This window comes from Equus przewalskii, chromosome 25 (assembly GCF_037783145.1).
Source record: "Equus przewalskii isolate Varuska chromosome 25, EquPr2, whole genome shotgun sequence".
Classification (NCBI taxonomy): Eukaryota; Metazoa; Chordata; class Mammalia; order Perissodactyla; family Equidae; genus Equus; species Equus przewalskii.
This window is the reverse complement of record NC_091855.1, coordinates 907250-924296: the sequence shown is the minus strand read 5'-3', so window position 1 is coordinate 924296 and position 17047 is coordinate 907250. Positions and strand designations below refer to the sequence as shown.

At 34.4% G+C, this 17047-nt stretch overlaps 1 protein-coding gene across 2 annotated transcripts in view; it reads right to left on the bottom strand.

The window, feature by feature from the left end:
- Nucleotides 1-17047, bottom strand: part of STYX (serine/threonine/tyrosine interacting protein) — a 33849-nt gene that overhangs the window by 3747 nt on the left and 13055 nt on the right. The window contains exons 3-10 of one of the 2 annotated variants that reach the window (XM_070593074.1): nt 16349-16402; nt 11378-11475; nt 9626-9686; nt 9115-9151; nt 8381-8420; nt 8240-8290; nt 6185-6257; nt 2449-2542 (exon numbers count right to left, since the gene is read on the bottom strand). In XM_070593074.1, coding sequence (XP_070449175.1) covers nt 2449-2542; nt 6185-6257; nt 8240-8290; nt 8381-8420; nt 9115-9151; nt 9626-9686; nt 11378-11475; nt 16349-16402 — 508 coding nt within the window. The remainder of the gene's footprint in view (nt 1-2448; nt 2543-6184; nt 6258-8239; nt 8291-8380; nt 8421-9114; nt 9152-9625; nt 9687-11377; nt 11476-16348; nt 16403-17047) is intronic. The other variant, XM_070593075.1, reaches the window with a different exon arrangement.

Below are 17047 nucleotides of genomic sequence, written 5' to 3'. Positions count from 1 at the left end.
ACTTTAGTAAACTCTTTTCTTATAAATTACCCAAATAACTTTTTGTCTTCATGACAGGATACACTTTCCCTTGTGAGAATTAAGTATTTCTTAGGTATTGCACGTAATAAATATTGATTTTTAAAATAGTTTGAAAGTAGAATTTCTAAAGATATAATGGTACATAAATGTTTGGTTACCAAGTTTATGTTTTTTAGGCACCATAAACGTGACTTAGAACATAAAATTTAACAAGTTAATTTTATATTTGTACGATTTTATTTTGTAGATATAATTATCTTTTTGCTTTCACAGATGCTGCCGAACATATTTTTCCACTGAAGCAGTAGTTTATTACAACAAGTCTAGAGTTGGGAGAAAGCTGCAGCAGATAAAGAAGAGATTTTCTTTATCCACTCTTCACATCAGAGTCTGCTAGTACAGAAATTTCCCATATAGAATCAAAGCTATCCCTATATGCCTAATAGTTATAATCAAGAAATTTGAGTCTCAACGGAGGAAAACTTTAGGGAACAATTAAACTGGTAAAGGGTCTGCCTGTGATCTGCCTAACAATGGCATGGCCTTAAACTTATGTTGTGCTAAATCTGACTAATAATGTTAATTCAGAGGGTGGATTCCAACATGAAAATAACATTTCACTATAAGATTAATAAAATAAGGACAGGAATATATCAAGGCAATGGAATAAAGAAGAAAACATGCTAGCCAAGAGGCTAAATCCAGCTGCTGTAACTGAGTTTCAGAAGAAGTGCTGCACTTGCATTCTACCAAGGAAGGTAAGACACATAAATCACTAATACAAGTCAGAAAGTGAGGAAGTGTAGACAAAGCTCTATGGGAGTGCCACATGACTAGGGATTGGAGGAAAAGTGAGTTTATCATCATGTTTTCTTGAGGAGATGACAATTGAACTAAGTTTTTAAGAACAGAGAGACTGTGGCCCGCTCCGTGGCCGAGTGGTTAGGTTCGCGCGCTCCGCTTTGGCGGCCCAGAGTTTCGCTGGTTCGGATCCTGGGCGCGGACATGGCACAGGTCATCAAGCCATGCTGAGGCAGCGTCCCACATGCCACAACTAGAAGGATCCACAACTAAAATACACAACTATATACTAGGGGGCTTTGGGGAGAAGAAGGAAAAATTTTTAAAAATAAAATCTTTAATGAAAAAAAAGAATAAACTGACCATCACTGATGCATTCTAGGTGGAGAAAAGAAGACACACACAGGAAATGTCAGTAGTTCAGTTTTCTGGAGTACATATATAAAGAGGAATAGTTAGATAAAAGTAAAGATCAGAAGGGCCTTTCATTACTACCTATGACACTCTATGTGTTTTCTTCTGTAGGAATTAAGCCTGTGAATGCTTTTGTATACGAAAAATATCATTATTAGAACTATCTTTCATGAAAATAAGTCTAGCCACAATGTACAGAAAAGATCAAATAACAAAAGTTTGGACAGGAGGCCAATGTGGACCTGAACTAGACTGAGATTCAGGTGCTATAAAAAAGGGAGGGAATTTTAAAAGCACTGAGGAAACAGACTGTACTTGATTTGGAAACTGATTAGATAGAGGTGGCAAAGGAAAGAAAAGAGTCAATGACAAGTAGGAGGTTGAGCCTGAGGGATAGATACATCCAGCCTTATTACTACAGGCAGTACAATATAGTGAAGAGTGCTGGACTTGTTGAGCAGTGCACCTGTGCTCGATTTCCAGGTCCATCACTAACTAGGTATGTAACCTGTTCTTCTATCTTATAAGGCTGTTAGTTCAAATAAGACTGAAATGAACCAGGGGAGAGAAAAATCAGAAAGTAAAAATTCTATGAGTGGTCTCATAAAGTTAAAAAAAAAAAAAAAAGGAAACAAACAAGGGTAGCAAGGTCTTGGAGAAGGAAGGTAAAAGTTAAAAGATTTGACAGCATTCTTGGATCATTACTTTGAAAATGGGGGAGGGGCACTCTGAAATAGGGAAGGGAGGGAGGGAGAAAGGATTGAAATATTGATGGCAAGAGAAAAACTGAAGTAGCTCACATTAGTCACCTTAATTGGAAACATGCTTTCTTTCATCTATCAACCACCTTTTGTTTTTAATAAGATCACTTTAAGTGTATTTAGGGCCACTTCTCCAGTCCCCTCTCATTAGTTTAATCTTTGTAACACCTGAAGACTTCAAACTAAACCAAGCAGAGATGTGATCTTCCAACCAGCATATTCTAATTAACTAAGTACAGTAGTGTACACACAAGCTCAATATAATACACATTTATTCATTATAAAATGAAATTCTGAAATGATCTTTTTTTAATTCACAGTCTACCCAAAGATTTCTAAACAATTTAAATTGTTCAATGTAACTTGTAATGAGCAAAAGATGCTTCATCTTTTCTATCTTTCATACCATCATCTTTCTCCCCAACTTTCTCCAAGATGAAAAAGTCCTTACCTGTGGTACCAGAATTAACAGATAATGACCTTTCTATCTGGAGTGGTGACATCATCTGTATTGTTAATTTTGCTAGGTAGATGGCTTCATATTCCTAAAAAAGATTTTATTTAACTTGAATATACATTTAAATTCTTGGATACCCAAACAGTGATTAATGTGTACATTATTGGTTTTCTTTGTTTATACTGAAAAATCTGGTGCCATATTGTTGTAAGAGAAATGCAGGCTTAATATGCCTATCTCATAATTTCACATTTACTGATGAGACGTAAATCAAGTAAGGCTAACAGCCTGCACTGGGGCATCACACACTGAACAGCCAGTCAGTATGTGTTCTCTGCTACTGGGCCATTAGCTGTATGATCTCTGACTTCATCTCTTAAAACACACACACACAAACACACACATACACACACACACCTCAATAAACCCAAACTGGCAATCTCATAAAATGATTGTAAAAATAAAATGAAATAAAGTTCAGTAACAATAAAATGCTACATAGTTGTAAAGTATTTTAAACTTCAGATTACTATAAGGCATTTAATGGATTCAAGTATATATTTGTTTTTTTAATTCCTTAAAATGATAGTTCTTTACTTCTAGTCAAAAATGAAGAAATAGGAAGCCAGCCCTGCTGAGTAGTTAAAGTTCCATGCGCTCTGCTCTGGCGGCTCGGGTCCGGTTTCCGGTCACGGAACCAGACCACTCGTCTGTCAGGAGCCATGCTGTGGTGGCGGCTCACACAGAAGAACTAGAAGGACTTTAAACTAGAATATACAACTGTGTTCTGGGGTTTTGGGGTGGGGGGGAAAGGAAGATTGGCAACAGACTTTAGCTCAGGGCAAATCTTTCTACTCAGGCAAGTGAAACAAAAGAAAAAATTAACAAATGGGACTACGTCAGACTAAAAATGGGCAGAGGATAGGAACAGATATTTTTCCAAAGAAGATATACGGATGGTCAACAGGCACATGAAAAGATGTTCAACATCACTAAATGCAAATCAAAACCACAATGAGATATCACCTTACATCTATCAGAATAGCTCTAATCACCAAGACAAAAAATAACAAATGTTGGAGAGGATATGGAGAAAAGGGAACCCTCATACACTGCTGATGAGAATGAAAACTGGTGCAGCCACTACACAAGACAATATGGAGATTTCTCAAAAATTAAAAACAGAAATACCCTATGATCCAGCCATCCCACTACTGGGTATTTATCCAAAGAACCTGAAATCAACAATTCAAACAGATTTATGCACCCCCTATGTTCACTGCAGCATTATTCACAATAGCCAAGATGTGGAAGCAACCCAAACGTCCTCCTACAGATAAATGGATAAAGAAGATGTGGTATGTATATACAATGGAATACTACTCAGCCATAAAAATGGACAAAATCATCCCATTTGCAACAACATGGATGGATCTTGAGGGTATCATATTAAGTGAAATAAGCTAGACAGAGAAAGACAAATACTGCATGATTTCAGACATGGATAAAGAGAAGAAATTAGTGGTTACCAGAGGTGAAAAGGGGAAAGGGGACCATTATGCTGATGATAAAAATTAGATTACTGGTGGTGAGCATGTTATAGTCTATACAGAAACTTATAAATAATAATGTACACTTGAAATTACACAGTGTTATAAACCATTATGACCTCAATAAAATAATTTAAAAGAAAAAAGAGTAAGGTAAGTCATTCTTCTGATACAATGAACATCTAATGAGAAAGAAGTACAAAAAATAAGGACAGTGGCAAAATTATAATGATTTCAAGATGAGATGAATGGCTAAGAAAATCAACTGGAAATTTTTTTAGAATCAAGAAGAGTTTAAAAAGGTTGCAAACTGAAACATTAATAAAAATCAGTAGCTTTCCTACGCAGAAATAATTAATTAGAAAACAATTTCATTCACAATGGGAACAAAATACCTAAGAGTAAATTTCATAAGAAATTTATATATTCTTTACAAAGAAAACTAAAACACTAAAGGACACAGAAGTTGAATAAATAGAATGTACTCTTAGAGAAGATGACTAAAAATTTAAAGGTGTCAGTTCTTTCTGAACTGTGAATGTAGAGATATTATTACTAAAAATGACTACAGGACTCCTTCCAGTAAAGTTAACAAAAAACAAATGTAAGAACTTGCCAGAAGAATTCTAGAAAGAACATCAATGAGGGGAACTTGAACCATACCATAAATTATACAATATTATAGTATTTAAAATTGTTTGATACAGGTGGAACAATAAAAGAGATCAATGGAACAGAATACAAAGTCCAGAAATAGACCCAACTACAGATCAGAATTTTGTATATTTAATAAAAATTGCATTTCAAATCAGTTGGCTAAAGATAAATTTCCTTAACATAGAAAGTGTTCTTACAAACCAATGAGAAAAAAGAACAGTAATCTAATTAAAAATGGGCAAACCCATAAGGAGCTGCCACTTTTACTACCATGAGTTTGGCTACTGGTATTGTATTAGGGTGTGGGGAAACAGGTATTCCTTGTTTCTTGGCGGTATAAATTTACGTTATTTCAGCCCTTTTAGACGCAATTTGGCAACATCAAATTTCAAATGCCTTCTGATCCAGCAATTCCAATTTGATCAATTATCTTATAAGTATAGTCACATATGTTAAAAAAAGATGTACCTACCAAAATATTCTTTCCAATACTGTTTATAATCATGAAAGGCTAGAAACAATCTAAAGGTCCATGTATAAGAAACTGGTCATATAAAATTGTGATACACATATGTACATACATATCTATATAAATACTATGCAGGTACAACTATATATGCTGTTTTAGAATGATCTTCAAGATATACTATTAAGGAGACTTTTTATTGTATTCTCCTTAGGCATCGTTGAATTTTAATTATTTTAACCATGGGTATATACTACTTTTTCAAATACAAAAATCAGTTTAAAAAGAGAATGTTTTTACACAACAAGGTTAAAAGGCAAAGAAACTTATAAATTATAGCAGTTTTGTGTTCTGTAATATAATTATAAAGGAGAAAAAGAAAACATTTTACATAAACAAGCTTTAGTCAGAGCTACCACCATTTCTCTTTTAAATGAATGAAGTAAAAACTAAAAGTAAATTAAAAATAACAATGAAGTACAATTGAAAGTTTAGTAACTGAGGCAACCCATTTTGTGATGCTCTTGATGTGTCAACATGAGACTTGTTCCTGCATAACTGGACAGTTACCCAGAACACATTCTACAACCTATGGTTTTCCGTCTTGGAGAATATTAAATAAACTAGTCTGATCACATAATTAACAAGTTTATCTTACTCTCTTTTTTAGTGTATCTTCCAGGTACCAACAAAACTTGAAACAACATGGAAAAGATAAAGCATGTAAAATAGAAAAAGCTGTGATATGTAGTATATTCAGAATCAAAACTCTCTTATGCTTTGGGTGTATGATCAAAATAGAGAAAAAACTGAAGAAATTTCTAACATCAATTCTTTTACCTTAGATTTAAACAATGTGCCTTTATTCTTTTTTTTCTTGGTAATGGCAGCTTTTAAGAAAATACATTGAAATAGAGATATAAATTTGAATAAAAAGTCAAATTGGATTATGGCAATTTTTTAAGTATTTACAAAGTAAAAACACAAATTACACAGACATAAGATTTTAACTATCCTATTTTCTGACTGCCATAAAGAGGAAAAAGAGAAAAGTTACCTGAAGTTGATGGACAAATCCAGCATTAGGATTAATACAAAATCTTCTTTCTTGAACATAAGCAAATGCATCTCTGAAAAACAGAAAAAAAACCCAAAGCAATGGTATTATCTCATGAGCTAATCTCAATCTTTTCAGAATTTACCTAAAATAGGAACTTATCTAAAAATTTACCTAAAATAGGAAATCATAATCATACAGCTTATATGACAGAGGGGTAATAAGCTATAGTGGAAAAATCGACAGCATGATGAGACTAAATATCACAATCCCTCTGCTTACCAGTTCTCAACTTTTCTAAGCCTTTTATCATCTGAAAATTGGGAATTATTAATAATTCCTACCTTGGAGGGCTATTGTGAAGATGGGGGAAAGTAAGTGTAAAGCACCTTGTACGGCATCTGTAACACAGTACATGCTCAAAATACTAGCACTGGTTAAACAAGGGGAAGTATATCTCCTTCTTTGTGCTGTTATGAGGCTTAAATGAGATAAAAGTGCCTAGAATAGTACCCAATAAATGGAAGTATTTTCACTATTAATTTTTTTTTTTGAAGATTGGCACCTGAGCTAACATCTGTTGCCAATCTTCTTTTTTTTTCTTCTTTTCTCCCCAAAGCCCCCAGTACATAGTTGTATACTCTAGTTGTGAGTGCCTCTGGTTGTGCTATGTAGGATGCCGCCTCAGCATGGCCTGATGAGCGGTACCACGTCCATACCCAGGATCCGAAACAGTGAGACCCTAGGCAGCTGAAGCGGAGTGCGTGAACTTATTAACCACTCGGCCACAGGGCAGCCCCCAATATTATTACTGCCAAGACACGAAATAATAAAGAGAATATATAAAACATAAAGTCTACCCAGCATTAATCTTTTTCAATTAAATAAACAAAGCATTTGTATTCAAATAATATTCCTTTAAGAATTGATACTTTTAAGCAAACTTTTCCATTATAATTTAAACATAAAGGATACCAAACAAACTAAACAAAAATTTCAATGTCTACTATGTGTCAGGCATAGTGGATCTAATGCCAAACATAGCTCAAATGGAGAGAGCAATGAGGAACATGGTATAAGAATGGAAAGGTTGATGGGGGTATGCCATGCAAAGTTTTATTGGTCATGTTAAGAGCTATTAAGGATCAGAAACCTTTAAGATCTTTTTAGGGTCGGGTGATATATGATTGCATTTATCTTTTGAAAAAGAGATCACTCCAACTGTAGTATGGAGAACAGAACAAACTGGAGAAGGAAAAAATGCATGAGACCTCCTAAGAAGGTTACTACTGGAAGAGTTCAAGGGAGACATGATTGGAGCTTGGATAACGGGGATTAAATGATGATGAAGAGAAAAATAAAAGAGACAGACTCAAGGTATATTTTACAACATAAACCAGATAGGATTTGGTAATGGATCAGTTTGGGAGATATGGGGAGTAAAAGAGAAGGAGGTGTCAATGATTACAACAAGATTTCTAACTTGGACAATGAGACACACTAAGAAAGGAAACACTATACTGGGTAGGTTTCTGTTTTGTTTCGAGGTGAGAAGCTCATGAGCCCCCTTTCTCTCTTTTATCTGTGCAGTATGCTTGGGAAAGGTGATTCTGGATAATCACTGAATTGTGAATAGAAGCAAAACAATTTCTAGGTAATTTTTCAATCAACTACAATGAAAGGAAAACAATAAATTAGCCTTTTAAACAAGGCAAGCCATAACATCTGTGTCTAAGAGTTTTAAACTTACATTAATCAATTTCCTAGTAGTAAGTATGTAGTTTTCCACGGCTTATTCCAACTATAACTACCTTGGCTTCTTAAAAAAACAAGAGTAGCTCCATAAAACCACAAAATATTAGCCTAAGCAGATGTATACACGGTAGACAAGCTGCAAAAGTTAAGAGACTAATCATGGGAGGTAAGGGTCTGGTTAATCAACCATGATTAGATGGCAAAATCAGGAGAATATTAACTTCAAACTCCCAAACTGTCTCCATTAACTTATTTTAATGAGAATTTAAACTGTCGCTAGGTTTCAGAGTACTTTCTTACCTGTACTTCATTCCAAATGTTTCCATAATGTATGCAATAACAAAGGCAGCACTGAAGAGGGGAAAAAATTTTAGAAAAAAACAGAAAATACAACTCATTAATTAAATGCTAGAGAAAGAAAGATTATCTCTTAATTCATACCTCCTGGAGATCCCTGCATTTCCATGGACAAGAACCTTTCCTGAAAAACAAGAAATAGTTATTCTGATAGAAAAATATCTGATTCAGCAGCTAAAAGATATGGAAACTATGTATCATACCATAGCAAAATAAATCTTTTCTTTTTTTTTTTTTTTTTTTTTAAAGATTTTATTTTTTTCTTTTTTCTCCCCAAAGCCCCCCGGTACATAGTTGTATATTCTTCGTTGTGGGTCCTTTTTTTTTTTTAGTTGTGGCATGTGGGACGCTGCCTCAGCGTGGTTTGATGAGCAGTGCCATGTCCGTGCCCAGGACTCGAACCAACGAAACACTGGGCCGCCTGCAGCGGAGCGCGTGAACTTAACCACTCAGCCACGGGGCCAGCCCCAAAATAAATCTTTTCTTAAACATTTTATATTTTACACATACCACTTGCGTATTTATTAATTTCCAAATCTTTACAATTTATTTATACTAACTGTAGAAAGTACAGCAGACTTTTAGGTTAAAGAGATTTAAAACTGACCCAGAATTTGAAAATAGTTCTATAGGGGTATTTAAGAAAGTCTATCCAAGTGAAACAAGAAGTCAGGAAAATGCAAATTTGAGAATACCCTATTATATATAATCACAACTTGCATATCCTGCATTTAAGATAAATGTTAAGTAAAAAAATTAACTATAACAAATAATCTCCTAAAAATAAATATTAGCTAAGTAAAGGAAGTATTATTTACCTCCAGTTTGTAAGCTCCCATCAATAAATTCTTTAGTCTGAAGGCAAAAAGACAATGTGTTATAATAAAACATGTAGATTAACACAAGCATAAAAATATATATACAGTGAAATAAAATATACTGAAAATAATCTGCTAATTATAAATTTAAAATTAATTTAAAATTATTAAAAATTTATTAAAATCAAAAAGAATAAAAATTACCTTAATTAAAGAATTTCCAAAATGCCACAAATGCAACTATAGTTAATAAGTTAAAAAAATTAAACAGGAACTAAAATTTAATTTGAATTTAATAAATTCAAAGTATGATTTCTCAAACATTTGGAGATCATAAAAAGGTTTTAAAAATAATAAATTTTCTTTAAAATATAATCCCACAATTTTCAGTCATAACAAAGTAAAAGTACTATAGGAGGGAATTATGTTTTGTTATCATTAACTTTCAGAACCACAATTAAGAGGTCAAATCATAAATAAATTTTGAATGATATTAAATATTGATACTTACCATGGGGAAAAAACGTATTATATTTTCAACTGGATTATCTGCAATATCCAACACTAAATATCTGAAAATAGAACATTCTGTGATAAGTACACTTTCAGGTAAAACTCTATGTACAAGAAACTTGAAAATTTCTTGGCAACCACGAAAAGAATGCAAAACAACTTTCAAAGTACCATATTCCCAAGAACGCGGTCATAGATTTTACATTGTTTGAAGGCAAGGCATTTAAAGCCTTAAATAACATGTTAACACTTCTCTGATATTTTAATATAAAAAAAACTATCTGGTTAAAATAGAACAACCACAAGCAGGAAGAAATTTTCCTCTAGATCAGAATGGACCTAGAAAATAAAGACAGTGCCTGTATTCCTTATTGTTATTCTTCTATTTCTACCAACTTCCCTAGGACCAGAAGATTCCTCTCCGAGTGGTCTTGTGACCCCCTCCTCACAACCCTACAGAGGAAAATTCAGAGGAAGCCCCAAGTCTGAGAGAGAACAAGCTAACCAAAATAAAAGCCGTAAGTCAAACATTCATTGTCTGAACTAACCTTCAGGAGTAAAAAAAAGAGCCAAGAGACCACCTGTCCTGGAATTTTACACTTTGGAAAACATTTAAAATAAGGCATTATTAATATGCTAGGCTTATTTAATCTGGTGAAAAACTTCTATTTCCAACCTATCCAAGACTACCTGTCTACTAACACAACTATAGGTAAAGTTATGAAAAAGTTATAAAATTAATTTTTAAAGTCAAGATTGCTTTAAGAATTACAGTACTTTAATGATTATTTAGGTGGTAACAACTTCAATAAATTCAGGGCTTATCACAAAGAAGTTGAAGCTCAGGATCCAAGGATAACCCAACGTAAAAACTGTAAGGATTCTGACAACAACTGCACCCTAAAGTGGAATGTAAACTGATACAACTCACTGGAGGGCAATTTGCAACAACTATTAAAATTTTCAATACTCACATTCTTTGATCCAGCAATTCTACTTCTACAAATTTATCCTATTGATGTATTCACATATGAATTAACATGGATACTTGCTATGTTAGCAAAAATCTGGAAACAATCTAAATGTCCAAAAATAGGAGATGGGTTAAATTTTAGTATAGTCATACAATGGGTTACTGTGCAGCTTAAAAAGAATAACGCAGGGAATGGCCCCGTGGCACAGTGGTCAAGTTTGTGCACTCCGCTTTGGTGGCCCGAGATCACAGGCGCAGACTTAGGCACTGCTTATCAAGCCATGCTGTGGAGGTATCCCACATATAACATAGAAGAGGATGGGCACAGATGTTAGCTCAGGGCCAATCTTCCTCAGCAAAAAGAGGAAGATTGGTGGCGGATGTTAGCTCAGGGCTAATCGTCCTCAAAAAGAAAAAAAAAACAGAAGAATGCAGCTTTCTAATTCTAAGTAATGCTATAAAGCAATCTCCCCAAAAATATAAAGCCAGTGTACAAAATAAAAGTTTATGTGTAGGAACATGCTTGTCAATGTAATATAATTCTGGAAGAAGTAACAGTGGATGCCTCTAGGGAGAAGACAGGAATAGGGAAACCGACTTTTCAGTATACATTCTTTTGAAACTTTAGCATTCTGTATTATGTGCGTGAATTACTTATTTAAAATGTCTTAAAGGAAATTCATCTTTTAAATGATGTACTATAAGATTCAACTTGAAATAAAAACTACATTACGTTTGCTACTCTTAGTTCTCCTAAATCACAGCAATGATTCTTACCTAAATAATTGTTGAAAGTTTGGTTTAATGAAGTTTGCTTCAATATTTTGTCTTATGCATATTATATGGGTTATTCCATGTTTCTGTAGTATAGGTAGCTATAAAAAAAAGGGGGAAGGGAGGAGAGAGAAATAGTTTAAAATATAAAACATCACCTTACCATAACACAGATGTTTGAAAATACGCAGGACTCAACATTAGAATTAATATAGCCATATCTGAAGCTTAAGTACAGGAAATTAAAGCTAATTTTATATTAATATACCTGAAGTGATCAGCAAGATATTTCAATGATTCAAGATTAATACATTACATGTCCTCAAAAAACTAAGCATTATTTTACATCTGTAATTTTAGAGCCTGATGGGATAAGGTAATTGACTTGGCAAACATATTATATAGTGGTGAAAGGCATGGGCTTTGGAGTCATGAGAGCCCAAGCTCTATATCCCAGCTCTGCTCATGACCTGAGCTCTCTCTATTGCTTAGTTTTCTCATGTGAAAATGGGGAAAACACTACCTAGTTACTGAGTGGTTGTGAGAATTATATAAAATAATACAGTAGCCCCCACTTACCCATGGTTTCACTCTCTGGAGTTTCAGTTACCCAAAGCCAACCATGGTCCAAAATATTAAATGGAAAATTACAGAAATAAACAATTCATAAGTTTTAAATCACATGCCATTCTGAGTGGCGTGATGAAATCTCAAGCCACGCTACTCCATCCTCCCCAGGACATGAATCATTCCTCAGTCTAGCGTTTCCAGCTGTATACACTACCACCTGTTAGTCACTTAGTAGCCATCTGAGTTACTGGATTGACTGTCATGGTATCACAGTGCTTGTGTTCAAATTACTCTTATTTTACCTAATACAGGCACACCTCGGAGTACTGTGGATTGGGTTCCAGATCACCCCCAATAAAGCGAATATCGCAATATAGTGAGTCACATGAGTTTTTTGGTTTCCCAGTGCATATAAATTTGTTTACCCTATACTGTAGTCTTATTAAGTGTGGAAAAGCATTATGCCTAAAAAACCAACATATACACTTTAATTAAAAAGTACTTTATTGCTAAAAAATTCTAACCATTATGTGAGCCTTCAACAAGTGGCAATCTTTTTGCTGGTGGAGGGTCTTGTAAAAAACACATTATCTACAAAGCACAATAAAATGAGGTATACCTGTTAATGGCCCCAAAGTGCAAGAGCAGTGATGCTGGCAATTTAGATATGCCAAAGAGACGCCGGAAAATGTTTCCTTGAGGGGCTGACCCTGTGGCGTAGCGGTTGGGTTCATGTGCTCTGCTTCAGCGGCCTGGGATTCGCTGGTTCGGATCCCGGGCGCAGATCTACGCACCCCTTATCAAGCCATGCTGTGGCAGGCATCCCACATATAAAGTGGAGGAAGGTGGGCACGGATGTTAGCTCAGGGTCAATCTTCCTCAAAAAAAAAACAAAGTTTCCTTGAAGTGAAAAGGTGAAAGTTCTTGACTTAATAAGAAAAGAATTGTATGCTGAGGTTGCTAAGATCTACAGTAACTTTTATTACAGTATACTGCTTATCACTGTTTTATTAAGTTATTGTTACTCTTTTACTGTGCCTAATTTATAAATTAAATTTTATCATATGTATGTATAGGAAAAAACATAGTATATACAGAGTTCGGTACTACCCATGGTTTCAGGAATCCACTGGGGGGTCTTGGAACCTATACCCTCAAGATAAGGAGGGATTACTGTATATCTAAGGTGTTTGGTATAGTGCCTGAGGCACATGGCAAGTGTTTAGTAAATGGTAGTTACATATATTGACTACAATCTTTATTCCTTAGAGGGGACTACTAAGACATAAACAACTGTTCAACATCACTGACCTAGTTAACAGCAGTACCAGAACCCAAGTCGCTAAACTACTCCCTGCCTCTCCCTGTACACTTCTTCTACTACAAGCCAGAATTAATTTACACAATTCACAGAATCTAATTATCCTTTCATGGTTTGAAATTCCCCTAAAGTTAAAACTGGCAACTCCAGGGGCCGGCCCAGAGGCCAAGTGGTTAAATTCATGTGCTCCGCTTTGGCGGCCCACGGTTTCGCTGGTTTGGATCCTGGGCATGGACATGGCACCACTCATCAGGCCATGCTGAGACGGCATCCCACGTGCCACAACCAGAGGGACCCACAACTAGAATACACAACTATGTACTGGGGGGCTTTGGCGAGAAGAATAAAACAAAACAAAAAAACTGGCAACTCCAAATGATATCTTATTATATTCTGTGGTGCTTTTCGGTTCTATATTTAAAGCAATTTAACATGACAACTCTAGAAATTATCAAATTTTTATTTGCAAGTGATTATAGGTTTCAGTGAATTTACAGATGACATGTTATTTTAGTAGTTAGAATGTAAACTCCATGAGAGCAAGGATTTTATTTGTTCCCTGATTCATATTAAGTACGTGTAACAGTGTCTGGAGCATTGTAGGTGTTCAATAAATGAATGAACAACTCATGGTGGCAAGAGGAAGCAGAATTAATAATCTTGAGTTTACGATATTTTCAGCTCATAATCCTATGTTTAATTCTCACTTTATGCATTAAATAGTCCAGAACAGTAATACTAATAATTCATGAGAGAAGTCATTGAATAATTCATATTCGTTATAGACTGAATGCTTGTGCCCTCTCCCCCACAAATTCCTGTGTTGAAGCCCTAACCTCCAAGGTGATGGCATCAGGAAGATGGGCCTTCAGGAGGCAATCAGATAGATTTAGATGAGGTCAGCAGGGTGGAGCCCCCATGACAGAATTAGTGCCCTTACTAGGGAGGAAGAGACATCATTCCTCTCTCCACCAGGTGAGGACACAGCAAGAAGGCAGCAGTCTGCAAGCCAGGAAGAGGGCCCTCACGGAAACCTAACCACGCTGGCACCCTGCTCTCAGACTTCCCTGTTTCCAGAACTGTGGAAAATAAATATCTGCTGTTGAAGCCATCCGGTCTGTGGTATTTTATTTTAGCAGCCTGATCTAAGAAAAATATGGTTTTCCAAAGTTTTAAATGTTAATTTTTGCAGCAAATATTCCTATGTCTGGCATAGAGTAGAGTTCAATTATCTTTGTATTTCCTGAGTACATCTTGAGTTAGGGGAAGGGAGGTAAGCATTTGGAAGGATTAATAATTAATCAATGTTCCATATTCACATTTATCAAACCTCCAAAATGAATTCAACATTCAATCCTCTGTTTACATTTGATCTATGATATACAAAGAAGTTTTCATATCTACTTTATTAATGTGAGAAACTACAAGATGACTTAAGTAATTATGGATAAAAATCTATTTTAATCATCTTTGAAGGCACATTAGACTATTACTAAGTAAAAATGAACCTTAATAAAATAGAACCCAAATGTTAATTACAAACAGAATATTTTTTAATTTTCAATATAAAGCAAATTATGACCTTATCTCATACCTACAAACAATAGAAAAATGTTACAAAAAGAAAGTTTACTAGTTATAAAAAGCCTAAATTTGTCCCTTTTATTAAAACTGTATTTGAATGCAATAAAAGATAGGCTTAACTAAATGAGTCTTAGAAAAGGAATTTATTCCCCAAAGTTTCTTTATCTGCATTACTATTATTTGTTGTTGTTGATACATATTTTTGGATGATGGTACAAAAAGAAATATGAGCTGTACTATGGTGACTCAGGGAGGGAAATGATCAAATTTTGCCATAGAAGCTTTTCCTCAGTCTAATAAGACTATGGGGATATTGAGGAGGAAGAGGTTTTAAGGAGACAGATCTGTAAACAAATACTTATAATTTAATGTGACAAACATTTATAAAGTGCAGTGGGAATACAAAAAACAAATAATTTAAAACCATCTTCAAGGCCCGTATTTTGTAAAGACTACATTATTTGGGCAATAACTTGCTTATGTTTATCTTTACAAAGTCAGTCATAGTTAAGTATAGCTATCAACCCTATCCTTTCCTTGGATTTTTTTTTTTTTTTAAACCAACACCTCACCTCTCCAACTAGCGGTAATGCCATGAAAATGACTAGGATTACTCTTAAGCCTCAAAAAGCCTTCCAGTTTCAAAAGGAACTACTCTGAAAAACTCCCAATCACGTAAAATTCATAAATATATCAAATTATATGATGAAAGTTTAAAATTCTACAGTTTTTACAAAACTTAATATAAGTAGATATCATACACAACAATACTGACTTCTAAATAGGCAGGTATTGGGGAAAACATTTGTGATACAAAGTTTCACATTAGAATTCAAAGAGAATTAGTAGCACTGTCCTAATTCATAGGGCTGAATCCTCTAAGAAATGGCAGCAACATTGCTACAGATATTAAAATGAGATTTACCCTTTCAACTGTGTAACTGAAGAAATCCATGTCAGTTTGACTATACAGGACACCTACATATACATATAGTGCAATACTTTATAACCCGGAGCATCCAGACCTCTAAAGTCTGGAAAAACAGAAATAAGATTTGAGTCACTTCAATGAAAACACACACGTGTGCATGCACACACTCTTACCCTTGATAAGGAAAGGTTAACTAAAATGTTAAATATCCTTATTTTGGGCTTTAATTGTATCTCATACTGTTCAGAAGGTATGATTAGCAATTACAGATGTTTAATATTTTAGAGGGTAAATAAATTATTAAATAAAGGTCAATTATTCGGTAAATTTTTCAAACACATGTATTTTGTGAGAAAAATAATAACTCATCTGCGTTTCGTGGTGAAACACCTGAGAATCACTTGTCCAGTAAAATGTGCAAAGAGCTTAGGTACTCCAGAGTGACAATAACTGTTACCATGCAATATTTGTGGATCTTCTCTCAAACAAAACTATTACTAATAAAAAAATTTACTCCAAAAAAGTTGGTTAATAAAATCTCTTGATGAACCTAACCTAAAGTTCATACCTTGCTTTTCATAGCAGAAGAATATGGGCCTAAAAACAATCCAGGTAAAATTTCCTAGAAAAAAAATATTGAGATATTTACCATCAGCAATTTAAATCTACACAAAATATGTACCATATAAGCGAATCTGTGGAGTGTTTTCATAGTTGTTGTGATAATTTGCTAATAAGCTTGTTATTTAGGGAGCATTTTCTAGCCACATTGAGCAGAAATGCAGATGTGCTAATATAGACATATCAAATGAGACATTCTGCGTTTAAATACAGTTCCGAGAAGTCAGATATTTGAACTTCCACAATGCATTTTATAAGCGGTTTGGGTAAAATTAGGACAATGTATTGCTTGTCTTTTGGATTAACAAAACATCTCTAATCTTACTTCTATTCTCTGCTATGGTCTAGAAGCAGGCATAAAGAAAATTATCCCTTTGGAATTACACGAAACCTTATTCAACCAAATCAAAAGGAGCACCAGCTACAACAAGATTAGAACTGTTACCTATGGTTAATAATAGAAGTAAAGTATTACTGCAAATTTAAAAAAAGACGAATATCAAATGTTAACCTACTGAAAGAGTTTGAACTGTATGGACAAATACCTTCCTAATAATGAATTAAAACTTATTCTATATGAATTCAATATAGAAAGCTTTCAGTCAGGCTATATCATGCCCTAGACACTAACAGAGTATAATTCTGT